Here is a 15,923-nt window from a genome sequence, read left to right as displayed (position 1 = left end):
CAATCCGGTCTGGTCTGACGGGTTCTATTGTAATTATTGTTTTAAGGTAACTATCTTCTGCATTTGGGCAAAACTAGGGTTTAATTTGTTTTCAATATCTGTATTTGTGCATTCTGATATTTATGTCACTGTTCACCGCCCTGAGTCCTTAGGGAGAAGGGCGGTATACAAATCAAATAAAATAAATAAATAAATAAATATTGTTGAGAGTGGTCTTGGTTCCTTGATTGGGCTGTTGTTTACTGTTAGCTTGTTTGTCTGCATTGGTGGTTCCTTGACTGAAGTATTGTTTATTGATTATTGATCTAGTACTGATTTTTAATTTCTGCTCATATGGGTGTTGATTGCTAGTAAGAAGCCATTTTGGTCTTTTTGTTTCCTTTTTGGCTTTTTAATTGTCTGTTTTGAGTAGTAGCTAGATGTTGTTTATCTCTATGTGCCTGTCGATAGCTGATATATCTGACTGCCAGGTTTCCTGGAATTCTCTACCGTTTTCTTGTTTTACTTAGATTGATCTAGGACAGGGCTTTTCAACCAGTGGTACGGGTACCACCTGTGGTACATTGGCACCTAGCAGGTGGTATGCGACCATCCTAGAAAAGTAGCAGGGGAGGGGAATGAGCTGAACCAGTGGCTGCAGCGCACAAGCCTGAGTGAGAGATGGCTGGAGCTGCAGGGCTGTCAGGGCTCAGTGGAAGTGCCAAGTTCAGCACTTCTTCGGGGCTGTCAGGGGTCAGCGGAAGTGCCAGGATCAGCGCCAGGCTCCATTTGGAGCTTGGTGCTGATCCTGGCATTTCTGCTGAGCCCAGAAGAAGCGCCGATCAGCTGGAATGTTGCAGCATCTCCAGGGTCTTATGATTTACATTCAGATGCTTGGCAACTGATTCATATTTATGACGGTCACAGTGTCCCAGGGTCATGTGAAGTGGCCACCCAGCAGACGGGGGGGGGGAATAAAAACCAAACACACCCCCATCCCACCCCCGCCGCCAATCCTCAACAGAAATGCTCACAACAGTGAAAACCTTGGACAGGAGGAAGAGCGCCACCGGGTGGGCAGGCAGGTATCTTGCTCGGCTGTGGCTTGGGGGGCACTTTGTTCAGTGTCATTGTAACTTTGAACAGTCACTAAGCAAACTGTACCTGTACTTCATCACTTTTTTTCCTTTTTGGGGGGGGGTCATCAAATTTTTGACACCTTGCTAGGCGACTGGTGGTACTCGGATGCTGCCATATCCTAAAAGTGGTACAATGGGTGGAAAGGTTGAAAAGCCCTGCTCTAGGATGCTTACAGTTTCCCAGTTGAAACCATGGCTGAGTCTGTATATGCTGTGAAATTAGGGACTTTTCATCATGTCTTCTGACTGCTAGTTAGTGTTCATGGATACATTCCTCTAGTCTTCTGCCTGTTTGTCCTACAAAGTGGCTCTTACAGTCCTTATATGTTGTAGATGACTCCTGTTATTTCTTCTGGGGCTAGAATAAATAGAACCAATCAAGGAACTGCAATATAGACAACAGTAAACAACAGCCTAATCAAGGAACCACCAGGATCACTCCCATCCACACTGACAAGGCAAGCCACTAGTATATAGAAATAAGAGCAAACCCGACTCCCTTTTAACAGTGATGATGTTACCTAGTTTGGTAATAAAACATCTGCAAGAAAACCACAAAGAGCACCAACGACTGCACAGTTCGACCCTAAGCTACAAATATTGCCTTCTATCAAAAAGTATATTATAGTTTGTGACCCTTTTGAAGAGTATATGGAAGCTTGTGCCAATTTTCAGATGTTGTATAGGAACCCAGGGGCTCATCTTATGCAAATAAATTCAGAATGTTTCATGAGTAAATAGGGATTTCAGATCAAGTCATTTCCATCCTGGTCCAATGCTTTAACATGGCGCCCTGAAACAACGCAAGTGTACTTTTGCTTCTGTCATATAAATCCAGCACATCCCTTCTTGGCATATTTAATGTTCTTTCCCGTAGATCCAGTACTTGTTTCAGAAGTTTTCAATGAAATGGAAGTTAAACCAAAGAGCAGAAAGCAGAAGGTCACATCAAAAAACACCACCAATGCCTTCGCTGATAGCACTCATATAGCACAACAAAACGACACGTGGAATTGATACAAAAACCAAAGAAAAGGGGAGAGCGAACCCCAGAACTAGTCACACTAACTTTTCCAGGAGAAAATTTATGCCCTGCAATAAACTGAAGCCTGGCACTTGGTAGTAACTGTTGAACGAAGCAATCATTTGCATGCACCAAGCATGCCAAAAGAAATCCTTGTATCTTTTGACCTTTTTCAGCCTGTTGGCACCATCAAGTTGCATCCTGCATGGCACCTTATCTCTCTGCCCCAAATGACAAGCATCTTTTTTTTTTACACAGAAGTGAACAGAACCAAACAAATGGAAAATGTCTATGCAGCAAAGATGGATCCCAACAACTAAAAATCAGTACACCCATGGTGCTCATCCCTCAAGTGAATCCTACCTAGTAGCACATTGTGCCTATCCATAGCTCCACTCTGAATCTAAGTGCACAGGAATTTCTCTCCCCATTTGGCTGTATAGGCAAAAGAACACTTTGATTCAGGGTGCCCAAATCTCTGTGAAAGGATAACTGTGACCTTTGACCCTTTAAGAAGTTGCAGTTAATGCTGAAATCTGTTCCTTCACCTTCTAGCTTTCGATCAGGCTAGTCTTGATTCTCCTTGCTGGAGAGTCCTGCCACGGATGTTGTGTCAGTAGCAACGTTTCAGCTTTTCTTCCAGCTTCTACAACCTTCCTTCCTTGCTAATGAGTTATTATCTCAATGCTAACCCTGTCTGTTCCTGTGTTTCATAGAGTCCGTGTTGCTCCATAGATGTACATGGAGAAAGCCCGCAGCAGTTTGGACTGAATCTGGAATATTGCACATTCGGTAACCTTTCAGCTTAACCTGTGCATTAAATTTAAAAATATTAAATAAATTTGTTTCAGAAACAACATAAAATGATCCAGAGCACATTACATTTATGCACATTATTAGATTGTCCCTTTGAGCTGTCACCCCGAGTTGAGTTTGGTCCAGTTATTAACTTTAAAAAAATTGATCAAGAGTCCAAACAAGACACTGCAGGTTCCTTAAGGCTATGTTTCCCCAGAACTTCTGGATGTAAAATATACTTTTTTTCATTTGTCCATGTACTGCAAAGCAGCTCTTGTCCATGGCAAATCAGAAAGCAGTTAACAAAAACAAAAAAAAGAAGGGGGAGAGAATTAAAATCGGAAGCCAAGGAAGATGGATGCATTTTACAGCTTCATCTGCAAGAAAGAGAAAGAAAAATAAGAACTAATAGTAATAATTTGGTCCCCTTTGGAAAAACAACAATACCTTCATAACTCTGATGATGATGTTGATAGATCATCCACCTGTTGTCATTAAACAATAATACAATTCAGTGGAATCATCTCAATCTCAACAACTTAAAGAATGTGTGGAACTGAATTCCCAGAATTCCTTAGACAGCCATACTGGCTAGGGAATTTTGGCATCTGAAGTCCACACATCTTTAAGTTGCCATAATTGAGAAATACTGCCTTAGATAAACCAACACTTTTGTAAAAGAGTCTTGAATGTAAAGTATCCTTTGATATAGCCACAATGCACATAGATGCCTTTACATATTTTCTTTTTCCGGAAAGCAAACTTTCACTCAGCAAACCTGTTGCTGCCAGAGTTTTACAAATATAGAAAGCCTCTGATTCTGAATGCTCCAACAGTCAGATTTTAACCTTTTAAACACACATATCTATTTGCATATTACATGCTCTCAAGCTACATATTCACATCTTTCCATGACCGGATGGAGTTAGATCCTTTATTCAACCATTATTTGTCTTCACTGACTGCATCACGCTGTATGACTGGATTAGTTATATTTATATGAATTATTGCACCATTTCATATTTTTTTTATTGTCATGAATTTGACAGGACATCAAAATGCTTTCTGTCTGGATGCCTCTCTTTTTGGTTTGTTTTAGCGTTGCAGAAATATACCAGTCTTCAGGAGACAAAACAGCCCTGGGGGACAATCATGTTCAGTAGCCTCGGAAAGCTAGATGACTTTTAAAGGAAGGATCAGGTAGGAGACCAGGCAGAATGGAGAGGCTTGACCTCTGAATATGGAGCATCTCCCCTTTGCAAATGTATACTGCAAGTCTCTGTGGAATCAATCAATCAAAATCAATCAACTAACCACTATATTGTTTTTCCCCGTTCAGAAAGGAACTCAGAGCATTGTATTGGCTTTATATCTACTTTAATTTACTTTTTGTTTTGATCTCCATGTTAATTATTTTAAGCTACTAGGAAAGAAAAGTCAAATAAACTTGAGCCTTTCAAGTTCCCAGTTTGCCAGTATCGTGAACAGAAGCTTGAACAGTTCTAAATGGCGCTCTACAAGGTATGTCCTTAAGCCCCTGAATGAAAGGAATTATATCCATCCAATCAATCAATCAGTCTGATCAGTAAAAGATGAATAGGCAAGAAAGTTGGATTGGATCCCTTTTCCACCCATTTTAATGAAACGGGATCAACTTTCCAACCTGACCTTTTGGAAGTATTTATTTATCTATTATGTAGATATTCTAACTATGTTACAGTCCTGTTGCTTTTGAATTTACTTTCAAAGCATTCTGATTATCTCTCTTGGACAGAAAACAGGATATAAACAAATAGCACAAGATAAGCTTAAGCTCTTTAAATCACAACTGATCATAAGGCTGAATCAAAGTCCATTCAGGTGGACATTTATAGGCTTGTCCATCATATGGCTCCCTCTGCTGGTGACCATTATGGAAAAACAGCCATCTCTGCTAGGGTTTTCTAGCACCAAGACCTTTTAATGTTCCTCAAATATTTCAGGAAATTGCTTTGTGGTTAATTTGACTGCTCATTAACAAATGCAAATTGACAATGTACTGCATTAACACTTTCCTTTTTTTAGCAATGATCACTGCTGTTGCTGTGCTAATGCTTTCTCTCACCTATTGGAAAATTTTTAATAGATCAGCTGTTGTCCCCCTAAGAAGTGCAATAATATATATAAATATATCACTGTATTATGCTTTTTTAAAAAAAGATTGAAACAGGCTGCCTGGATGCAAGTTTCTGGTCTTTGCTAGGTCACAACATTGTGCAACAACAGCCAAAAACAGCTGTAATTGTAGGTTGCATTAACAGAGGGACAGAATCAATATCGCTTTATAAAGATTTAGTAAGACCACACTTGGAATACTGCACCTAGTTTTGGTAACCATGTTATAAAAAAACCTGTAGAGACTCTGGGAAGAGTACAATAAAGACCAACAAAGATGGTTAGGGGGCCGGAAGCTAAAATATATGAAAGGTTGCAGGAATTGGGTTTGTCTAGTCTAGTGAAATGAAGGACTAGGGATGACATGATAGCAATATCTGAAGGGCTGCCACAAAGAAGAGGGGGTCAACCTATTTTCCAAAGCACCAGAAGGCAAGACAAGAAACAATGGATGGAAATTAATCAAGGAGAGAAGCAACCTGCAATTAAGGAGAAATGTCCTGACAGAATAATTAACCAGTGGAATGGCTTGCCTCCAGAAGATGTGGTTGCTCTATCACTGGAGACTTTTAAGAAGAGACTGGAAAGCCACTTGTCTGGAATAGTATAGGGTCTTCTGCTTGAGTAGGGGTTGGATTAGAAGACCTCCAAAGTCCCTTCAAACTCTATTTTTCTGTAAAGGGAAGCCTGCAGCTGATTTATAGAGCTTTACTGCAAAGCATAGAACAGTAAATAAAGACCTCATATTAATATTTATGGCTGCAGTGGCTTCTGCCTAAGCAACAAGCATGAGCCCATGGGAACACAATCACCCAAGAAAAGGTTCTTAACTTACCACCTGTGACCTGGAATTATGACTTGCTGACATTCTCATATATGACATCGCTAATGCAAAACTGCTGTTTCTTCTTTAGCCACATCAGTTGCACACATTGGTGAATAAAAATGTATTGTTCCTGTAGAAGGAGAAACACCTCCAGTCATATATATATATATAATCTAAAATAGTTAACAGTTGAAACATATCTTCCCTTGCAGAAAAAAAAATCTAACAAAAGCGAGAGAGACCTGGTGGCTTAGAGGCAAATAACACTGCCTTGTATGCAATCAGCCCAGGTTCGAATCTCAGCAGGGTATAGCTGACTGATGAAGACTAAAGAGTTAGAAATGCATCTCAGTTTCCCTTTAAATTCTTTGTTAGTAATTTACACACACACACACACACACACACACACACACACACACACACACACACACACACATATATATATATATATATATATATATATATATATATATATATATATATATATATTTGAAAGATCCCCTGCTCTCCATTATTTTTGTGCTGCTGTCCCAGAGCCAGCTTTATTACAAGATTTTTACCAACTTTCCTAGAAATGTCAGTGCCCCTCAAAATATCATTCTTGGCTATACTTCCTCCAGAATTCAGATGTGAATATTACATTATGATTTAACTAATGTTCTGTTTGCTTTATTTTTCTGCAAATTGGCATTTCTCAACTTCAGCCATTTTAAGATAAGATTTAATTCCCAGAATAATCCAGCCAGCAATGGGTGTTCTGGGTGTTGACATCCACACATCTTAAAATGGCTGAATTTGGGAAACACTGTGGTAGTGTAAACCAGAGGTCCCCAACCTTTTTGGCACCAGGGACTGGTTCCGTGAAGAAAGGTTTTTCGATGGGCTGGAGACTGTGTGGTTTTATGTACTGCCTGCATCCCACGGATGGGGCTTTGCTTGTTTGTGCGGACCGTTTGCTGGCATGCCACAGACCGGCACTGGTCCACGGACTGGGGGTTGGGGACCCCTGGCGTAAACCATTCTTTTGACTACCTTAGCCACTTTAAGATGTCTGGACTTCAACTCCCAGAATTCCCCAGCCAGCATAGACAGGTATCTCAAATTTACAAGACCTTCTACTACAGGTCTGGGGGAGTGTTAAAAATATCCTTCAAAGTACCAATTTACAGTCCATGAGTTCACAACATTTGCCTCTGTTTCATCAAGGAGGGTTATGGCCACATGATGAAGCTAGAGGATTAATTTTCTACAGTATAAAGAAACCTGAAACCAGATGGAAAGAGAACAATGTTTGATTTGCAGGTTTATACTGAAACAAATTCAGAAAAGCTGCTCAAAATTTGCTCCTTAAAAAGATACTAGTGGCCAAACGTATGTGAGTTTTCCACAGCTCAGCTTGCTCTGGACATGAGAATAGATATACTCGTATAAATGGATGAAAAGGTTAGAACATCTTTCCCAACTTTCTGTTGTTCTAGGACTAACACAACTGGAAAAATGCAGATGACTAGCAGGGGGCAGCCAAGAAATACATTAACTCTTTATTGCCAACACTTGGTGGTTCTGAATATTTGCAGCCCACATCTGAGTAGCGATCTGACACTAACCAGCTGTGTTGCCTACACTGCAATTGAACTGTGTCACACTGGGGAAAGATTGATTGGGAATTCTTGGTGGAACGTGTGTCAAACTTAACAGGGCATCAAACAAAACTGTTATCCAAATAATAAAAGCCAAAAACAGTAAACCTGACTTGTCCGATCTAGTGTTGGGGATACAGCTACCCAAACTGTAAGCTGTGATAAAGTATGCTTTTAATTCTCCTACTGTGCCAATCTGGGCAATTCAGTGCATAGTATCCTGTTCTTTGGGGTTTCATGCTGTCACGCATTTGGGGCATTCAATAAGCCAGACCTGATTTGTTGAAGCATGACAGCACCCTACTGAGGTTGTGTGTAAGAAGAGAAGGAGGCAAAACATAACATGGCTTTGCCAGAGGAGCAGAAGGTTTGACCAGCTGGCAAACAGCAGGGTTTCAACATCCCTACAAAAGCTGACAATATCTCATCTGTGGATATTTGGGAAGAAAGGTTAATTGAAAGCAACTTGATGAACAAATGGAAAATGAAGGTATCTAAAAGGACCAGCATCAGACCTGACCTTCAAGGTGGTAACAATGACTTGGATGCATAAGGAACAGCCAGCCGAATGATTTTGGAAAAATGGAAAAGTATTATTATCCCACATGAAATTCTGGATTCAAGGAATGTTTACCTTTTTTTTGAAAAGGCTATTTTTTTTCTAGTAATCCAAAAACAACACAATATATTTCCCTCTGGCACAGATGTTGTAACATTTTACAAGAATGAACAATTTTATACCTAACTTCATAAAGTCTTAATTACATATTTAACTGATGTATATCAATTTAGTCTGACCCTGTTTACTGGGTTTTTTTCCTAATTGTATGTGTGACTTTTTTTATGCTTGACCAATAAAATAATTGGTTGGGTTTGTGTAGTAGTCATTCTGTATGTTGTTGTCTCTGTATTTTTTTTAAAAAAAAATGTAATAGAATAAATTTTAAAAAAATAACACTTGGATTACGATGCAAATAGCAATGTAAAATTGCTGCTGGACTGTACCATCTCAGATTGCAGTGGGGTTTTGGGAGGGGAAGTCTTGTTTAAATTCTCTCTCAGAAATTAATACGTTAAAACAACTGCCCATAAAACTTAGCATGACAAGGAGCTGGTTCTAGATTACGTGTGTCTGTACTGTACGTCTGTCTGGACATACACACGCAGATATGTGGCTGAAGCCCACCTCAGTAATGAATGGCTTTTGCATGTTAACTCGTTGAGACAGGCCGAGAAACAGGTTGTAAAGTCGCGTGCTTCACATAGAGATGGACACAGAGCTGGGGTAAAGATGAGTTTATTCTGAACAGAAGGAACTGGGGAAACAGGGAAGCCTGGCGTCTATTTGTACGTGCCCAGGTGGATGGCATCCAATCAGTTCAAACCTGGGCTTCCTGCCAGTGTAGGTGACAATGGGTGTAGATCCTGGCTTCCCACCAGGCTGACCATGCCTGGGGCTGTCAACAGCTTAAGTCATTAGGCTTATCCTGAGTGAGCAGTTATCACCCGGAGCTGTCCAGCCCCTCTGCTGATCTGCACCATCAGCCTCCTGCTGTGCTGTCCATTGTGTATGCTGGGAGGCATACACTGCACAGGTATGGTTTGAATCATGGTTTTTATAGTTGCTGGGCAGAATAACAGAATCTTGAAAGCCTGCCAGTGTTTCTTTCTGCCCCATCTTATATCTCTTATATCTTATATCTCTTTTTATACCAAATCAAGGTGGGGTTCTTGAGGTTTTTTTTCCCTTTTTTAAGACTGAGTAATTGTTCCAGAAATTTCTCTCCTTAACGGTTCATGCCTTCCCTCTGCATTCCCAAGACCAGGTCTACATCCCTGCCACTTCATGGCTGAGGCCATTTTCTCTCGGCCTGATCCACTACACATGGCTGTCGTGATAGAAGGAGCTCTGTGTACATTGCTTTGAACTCCTGAATGAAAGTTGGGATAGAGCTAATAAATATATAGGCAAAAAACGATGGTGGTGATGCCATGTTTGCACTCTCGCAGATGTTCACCCTTTGTAGGCACAGCTGCTTTATCTTCTCCTCCTGGTTTCAATTCTTTCCATTTATGCCGGTTACATCTTTTATAGTGCAATGTTCAATATCCTATACTTTCTAATCATCATTCTAGCCACTGTCTGTCCATCCACTGCAGGACGAAGGCCTATATGTTTCTGAGTAACCAAAGGAGACATCGAGCGAATAAATGGATCAATCTGGCTGTTTGAAACATGCATAAGTAAACGACATACCTCTGTCTGAACCATGGACATCCGATAAGACCTCATATCGGACACCATTCCCAGTATATCTACAAATTCATGATCACAGATGTGCTGTAAAAGCCGGTCTAATGCTATGAAGGTCCCGGTTCGTCCTACACCAGCACTGCAAAACAAACATAGCGTTACACACCATTGCTTATGAGTTGAGAAGTAGGCTCATTTTGCATTCTGTTCTGGGAAATCTTATAAACTCCATAAATGTCCATAATCACAGCATACCATATATCCCACCCTCTAATGTTCATTGCTATTACAACACATCATTTTGTTCTGTTCTAGCCTACGACTGGCCCTGTTTGTGTATCAGGGACAACCCCTTTTTCCTTTTTACAGTCAATAGGCTGGAAAAACCCAACCCAAATTTATTTACAGTTCAAACAAAAAAGCAATAGAATAAATGAATCAAAATATCAAACAAGAGTTAAACAGAAGTAACAAGAACAGACTAGGACTCTCTCAGAATGTCTTCAAACGGTTGCCTTCAGTAACCAGCCCTGCCCATACCTTCCCCTTTTATTATCAGTCCCAAGGTGTGGCTTCTCACTGCCTTCTCCTCCTCTCACTGAGTTGCCTCATTGATTTTCTCTGCTCTGCTCTGCTGGATTGCCTTCTGCTTCTAGCGTCTCTAAATAGATTCAGCTGTGACTCATCTAAGTCCGACACCTTGTGCTCACACAGCTGGGCCTCATGAGGAACATGACTGGAGGGGCCAGGCTGAGAGTCCTGCAGTGCATCAGAACCTCCCTCCAACACCAAAGGCTCTCCAAACCCCTCTTCCTCCTCCTCCTCAGATTCATCGGACTCAGCTGCTGGGAGGACAGGCTGACAATGAATCACAACACCTTTGGTGTATATTGGGAGACCTAAGTAGGGAAGCACTAATGATTTTTAAAGCATTTCTCTTGATAATATACCAGAGGGGAAAAACTCTTAAGTATTTGATAGGGTCATGATTAAGGACGGGGGTGGGGGTGGGGGGTCTGGCCATGCCTATAAGAAGCTGATGGTTGGGCATCTCTTTATCATCCATCGCATTTCAGGAAAAGGACAATCTGGTTGGTTTCCATATGCAATTTCCCTCATGTTTTTTCTGCATGTTTTGAATCAGAAAAAGATAAACCCCAGTCCATCCTGTTCAGCACATTTGGACAATCAGTTCCCACAGAACCCCAGGGCAGGTTTTATTTTACATTGCTCATCCAGCCTTTGCTGCAGCTCAAGGCCATCTGCAGGAGGGCTTCAGTAGCACCTAAGCCATTGTACGTAGAGCTAAGTCCATGAGCTGCTAGACTTCCATCAGAAATTAAGAGTCTGAATTAGTGGTCTTCCTCCTCTCACCTAATCTCTTTCCTGACCAGATCATATGTTTTCATCTGTAGATCTACGGGCAGGAACTGTTTCACTTCTGAATTTTGTAAGTTATTCTGACCTTCAGAGTCTCGTGAGTGATTGACTGTGTAAGACAATAATTAAATACAGATTGTGCTGGAATATTGTATTTTCAGAAGAAGGAGGAGGAGGAACAGGAAAAGGAGGAGGGGGGGGAGAAATCTATTTTTCTATTCAAATGTAATTTAAGCTGATAGCCCTAGGTTTCACCTAAAACCACAGCAGTGGATAAAGACCTATAAAATTCTGGGATTTTCAGCATAGTGAAACGATTGCCATGCTCCTCTTCACAATTTCTCCCCAAATAAGGAGCTATACATAGGGGCACTCCTAAAACCAAGCACTGGTAATGTAGGAAGAGCTAAGGTGGCAAGTGACAGCAATGTTGTGAAACGCTCCCATCGAAGCATCTTAAAAGGCACAGAAACAGCCTGTCAGTAGAAAAGCCCTTTGACCAACAAGTTGGAGACTTCGATGAGATCTCTACCAGACAGAATGCAACTTCTAATAAGGAAAGCTGGCAAAGAAAACACATGTCCCTTCTCACTCCCCTTCACTGCAAAAAAACCCCCAAAACCCACACGTTTGCTAGTGAGCAAGAAGCAACACGATATTGTTCTTCTGGCTATGTTATGTTCACATTTTCCACATCTAAGGTGGGGCGGGGGGAGAGCCTTGGTGGAGCAGTGGGCTAATGCCTCCTTAAGTAACACCAGCTGCCTGCAATTAGTGCAGGTTCGAGTCCCACCAAGCTCAAGGTTGACTCAGCCTTCCATCCTTCCGAGGTAGGTAAAATGAGGACCCAGATTGTTGGGGGCAATAAGCTGACTTTGTAATAATGCCGCTTGTGTGTGTGTGTGTGAAAGCCCTAATAAGCAGGCATATACATAGAATGAAGGCTACTACTGCTAAGCTTGTAAGCCGCCCTGAGTCTTCGGAGAAGGGCGGGATATAAATGGAATTAAAAATAAATAAAAAAATAAATAAACTTACCTGCAGTGTACAATCATGGGCCCTTTGCTTTTCGTTGCCTGCTGCCTGACCATATGTACAAAGTGCAAAATGCTTTCTGCTGCGTTAGTGGGAGGAACACCATGGTCAGGCCAAGAGGTGTAATTAAAATGCATCACATCCTGCACTTCATCTGCCTGAGTGGAAGGAAAAACACAAAGGTTCCAGAATAACATTGGCCGTTGCCAGTAAGTGGTCACTTACACAGGTTAAAATCGTCAAAGGATAGAGCTGGGTAAGAGTCTCCAGTCTAACTTTCTACTTTTGCAGGGGATTATTTATTTCATTTACATATTAGACTTGTTTGCTGCCCGTCTCACTTAGGTAAAGTTGTTGGCTAATTAATAAAATGGGAGCTTTTCCCATGATATGACTATAGGTAGTCTCAACTTACAGCCAAAATTGAGCCCAGAAATATGGTCCTACGTTGTGGCAATGGTTAGTCAAGTTGCCCACAGGATTGCCTTGCTTAACAACCGTAATCCCAGCTGTACAATTGCAGTCGTTAAATGGAACACAAGGTGTCTCAGGGTGGGGGACGTGCTGGGAGGCCACAGGCCCATGTTGCAGTTTCTCCCTAGCTCAGAGATGGCTTGCCCTGGGCACTCCCACCTGGCCAGGCACCCCTTGCAGGGTTTCCTGTCCCCACCTATTGAGGCACCTATTGAAAGCTTTTGGGCCTCCTCCACCCACCTCCTCCAGTCATGCCTTGCCCCACTTACCTTTCCCAAAGATTGCCTTTCCCAAGGAGAAGCAGCCGATGAATTGCAGATGCTCTCAAAATGGCGCTCGCTTCCGGAACGGCACATAGGTGGCCTCTTTAGAGGAAAGCTGCATGATGGATTGGCTGCTTCTCTTTCCGAAAGGCAAATTCTGTCCATGCAAAGGTGTGTGTGTGGGGGGGGGGGCAGAGCAGCAGCCATAAGTTTCTGGGACGGGTTGTAAGTCCCTTCATTCAGCACCAGCATAATTTTGAATGGCAGCTGAATAAGTGGTCATAAATTGAGGACTTACTGTATCTGTCTTGTGTTAAGATCCAAGATCTCTTGACTGAAATTTTGGATTATGGCTTTTAAGCTGAGGCAAGGAGGAAGCAGCTAAACTTGCCCAAACACACACCTAGATATATACATACAGGAAAGTATTGTTTATGTAATATTAACATGTGGGTTGTGTCTAGATTTTGTTCTACTTTATAAGCTGCCTAACGCCATCTGTATTGACCTACATAGCTGATTCTGAAGTTCCTGTACATCCAGTCAGCTTGTTCTTCTTCTGAAAGCATCTCCACCGTGATGTCTCCATAAAGTACCGGCTCTTCCGCAAAAGGCCAATAATGGTCACATTTTACCTGGAAAGGAGGGGGGGAAGCAAAGTTAACACAGAGTAACAAAGCTTTTAAAAGGTTTCCCTTGGCAACCACCAAAGTGGATGAAAGAATCCAAGGAAGGAACATGCAAATCCAGATGTGAACACAACCCTTTTATCCAGAAAACCCCAACGCAACCCCTTCATTGTGGGGGCTTTTTTGAGTTGGATAGTGCTTGTCTCTTTTGTATTAGGTCCTACTGAGAAGAAGAAACAGAAGCAAACCTGCCTACAATAATTAGGCTGAATTAGGCTGCTGGTCTGTCTAGCTCAGTGTGGCCTATATTGGGTAAAGTGGCTATCTAAGATTTCTCCTCCAGTTTTGTTAGCCCTTATGAATAATGGGTCAAGATTAGCAAGATGGCTTATTGTTTGAGCTTGCAAAAGGGGGAAACAAACCTAATCTGTTAGTTCCCAAGGAATTAAATTTAACCTCAATCAGACACAATTTGTGTACTAATTGTATGTGTGTGTGTGTGTTTGTGTGTATGTGTCTATATGTGTGTGTGTGTGTGTGTGTGTGTAATTTTAATTCCATTCATCCATCCACTTTGTGTGCTAATTGTATGTATATATAGCTGAAGCCAGTGGAATGGATGGATGGATGGATGGAGATTTTATCTATATCCATCCATCCATCCATCCATCCATCCATCCATCCATCCGTCCGTCCGTCCATCCATCGGTTTCATCTGTATATATTACACATACAATATATTCTATCATCTAACTATGTCTATCTGTCTGTCTGTCTGTCTGTCTATCTATCTATAGTAAACTTGCTAAAAGTCTGTTTCCAAAAATATTTGGGACTGTATAATAAAAAAACAGCTGTATCTGAGATGAATGTGGCACTACAGATAAATCAATAAATCAATTCCTTTAGTTGTGTTTGTTGTAAGAACAGCTAATAAGGATGAATCCTCATTTTCCAATAAAAAGGGTTGGAGGAAAGAACAGCTGGGCCACCAAGAAGGTTGGCCCGTTTAATGTAGTAGCTAATGGCACTGGGCTAGAAACTGCAAGACTGTGAGTTCTAGTACAGCTTTAGCCACAAAGCCTGCTGAGCGACTTTGGGCCAGTCCTTCTCAGCCCTAAAACCATTTCCAAAATCTTGCTGAGAAGACATCAGGAACTTGTGCAGGCAGTTTCCAGTAGTCAAAAAATGACTCAAAGGGACACACAGATATAATGCTAGATATAGAATTTTAGCAAGACTCCTTGTTCCAAGAGGCATGAAAGAATCTAGAATCACAGAACAGGAAATGACCTCAGATATTATTTTATCTGCTCAGTCTACATACCCTTCTCTTCTCATTGCACTGAGTAAGCATAACAATGATGTGTGACTTCTGCTGGAGAACCATCTTCCAAAAATCATTCCTTGTCTCAGGGAGTGGTCCTTGTGTTGCAATATACTCTTGTGGAGAGTTATAACCCTACAAAAGAAAAAGCTTACTCCAGTATTATTTTATTGATATATCTTTTTAAATAAATAGTGCCTTTTAAATCACATCAGACTACAGTTTCTTCGCAAGGATATCTGCAGAACGATTAATTCTTACGTAAATGTTGCCCTTAAATTTTGTGAATCTTTAGATAAACTTTTGTACACCTGGTGCCCTTTTTTTCTGAAATTGTAGCAATCCTGAATGTGGGTGTTAGTTGTCTCTAACTTGGGCAGGTGGCACACACACACACACGTCTAGTTCATTTCAAATCCTGATCTAGCTTTGCTTAATGTCCAGGATCATCCTATGCCTATTTCTGCTGTCCTCAAAGACCTATCCTGTGTTTCCAGCATCAGATTTCATTTATTTTCTTGCATTACAGGATCATCATGTTTGCAAAGTTAAATCCATCAGGCAAGTGGGAGGTTATTACCTCTAATTTTACCTTACATACATGTGCTGTGTGTGTATTGCAGTCCCTAAATATGCAGAAGCAAATTTCTTATGTTTAAATGACCCTGTTCACTTAGGTGCTAATTGGCATGCCATAAACTAGAATTGTTACTAGAAGGGACAATTTTAACTGTTTACATACAAGAGCTGTTGTGATACAGTGGTTAAAATACATTGTTGTTGTTAGCTGCAAAGTTGTGTCCGACCCATCGTGACCCCATGGACAACATTCCTCCAGGCCTTCCTGTCCTCTACCATCTTCTGGAGTCCATTTAGGCTCACGCCTACTGCTTCAGTAACTCCATCCAGCCACCTCATTCTCTGTCGTCCCTTTCTTCTCTTGCCCTCAACCTTTCCCAGCATGAGGCTCTTCTCCAGTGAGTCCTTCCTTCTCATTAGGG

General features: G+C 41.3%; 1 protein-coding gene across 2 annotated transcripts in view; it reads right to left on the bottom strand.

The window, feature by feature from the left end:
- Positions 1–2,733: 2,733 nt before the first annotated feature.
- Positions 2,734–15,923, bottom strand: part of PTPRO (protein tyrosine phosphatase receptor type O) — a 39,479-nt gene continuing 26,289 nt past the window's right edge. For both annotated transcript variants that reach the window (XM_083365314.1, XM_083365313.1), the window contains 6 exons: positions 14,923–15,057; positions 13,479–13,601; positions 12,233–12,387; positions 9,818–9,953; positions 5,930–6,050; positions 2,734–3,317 (listed from right to left, as the gene is read on the bottom strand). In XM_083365314.1, the coding sequence (XP_083221440.1) occupies positions 5,946–6,050; positions 9,818–9,953; positions 12,233–12,387; positions 13,479–13,601; positions 14,923–15,057 (654 nt within the window). In that variant the 3' untranslated portion in view covers positions 2,734–3,317; positions 5,930–5,945. The remainder of the gene's footprint in view (positions 3,318–5,929; positions 6,051–9,817; positions 9,954–12,232; positions 12,388–13,478; positions 13,602–14,922; positions 15,058–15,923) is intronic.

Source organism: Vipera ursinii (genome assembly GCF_947247035.1).
Source record: "Vipera ursinii genome assembly, chromosome: 6".
NCBI lineage: Eukaryota > Metazoa > Chordata > Lepidosauria > Squamata > Viperidae > Vipera > Vipera ursinii.
This window is presented reverse-complemented; position numbering and strand designations above follow the sequence as displayed.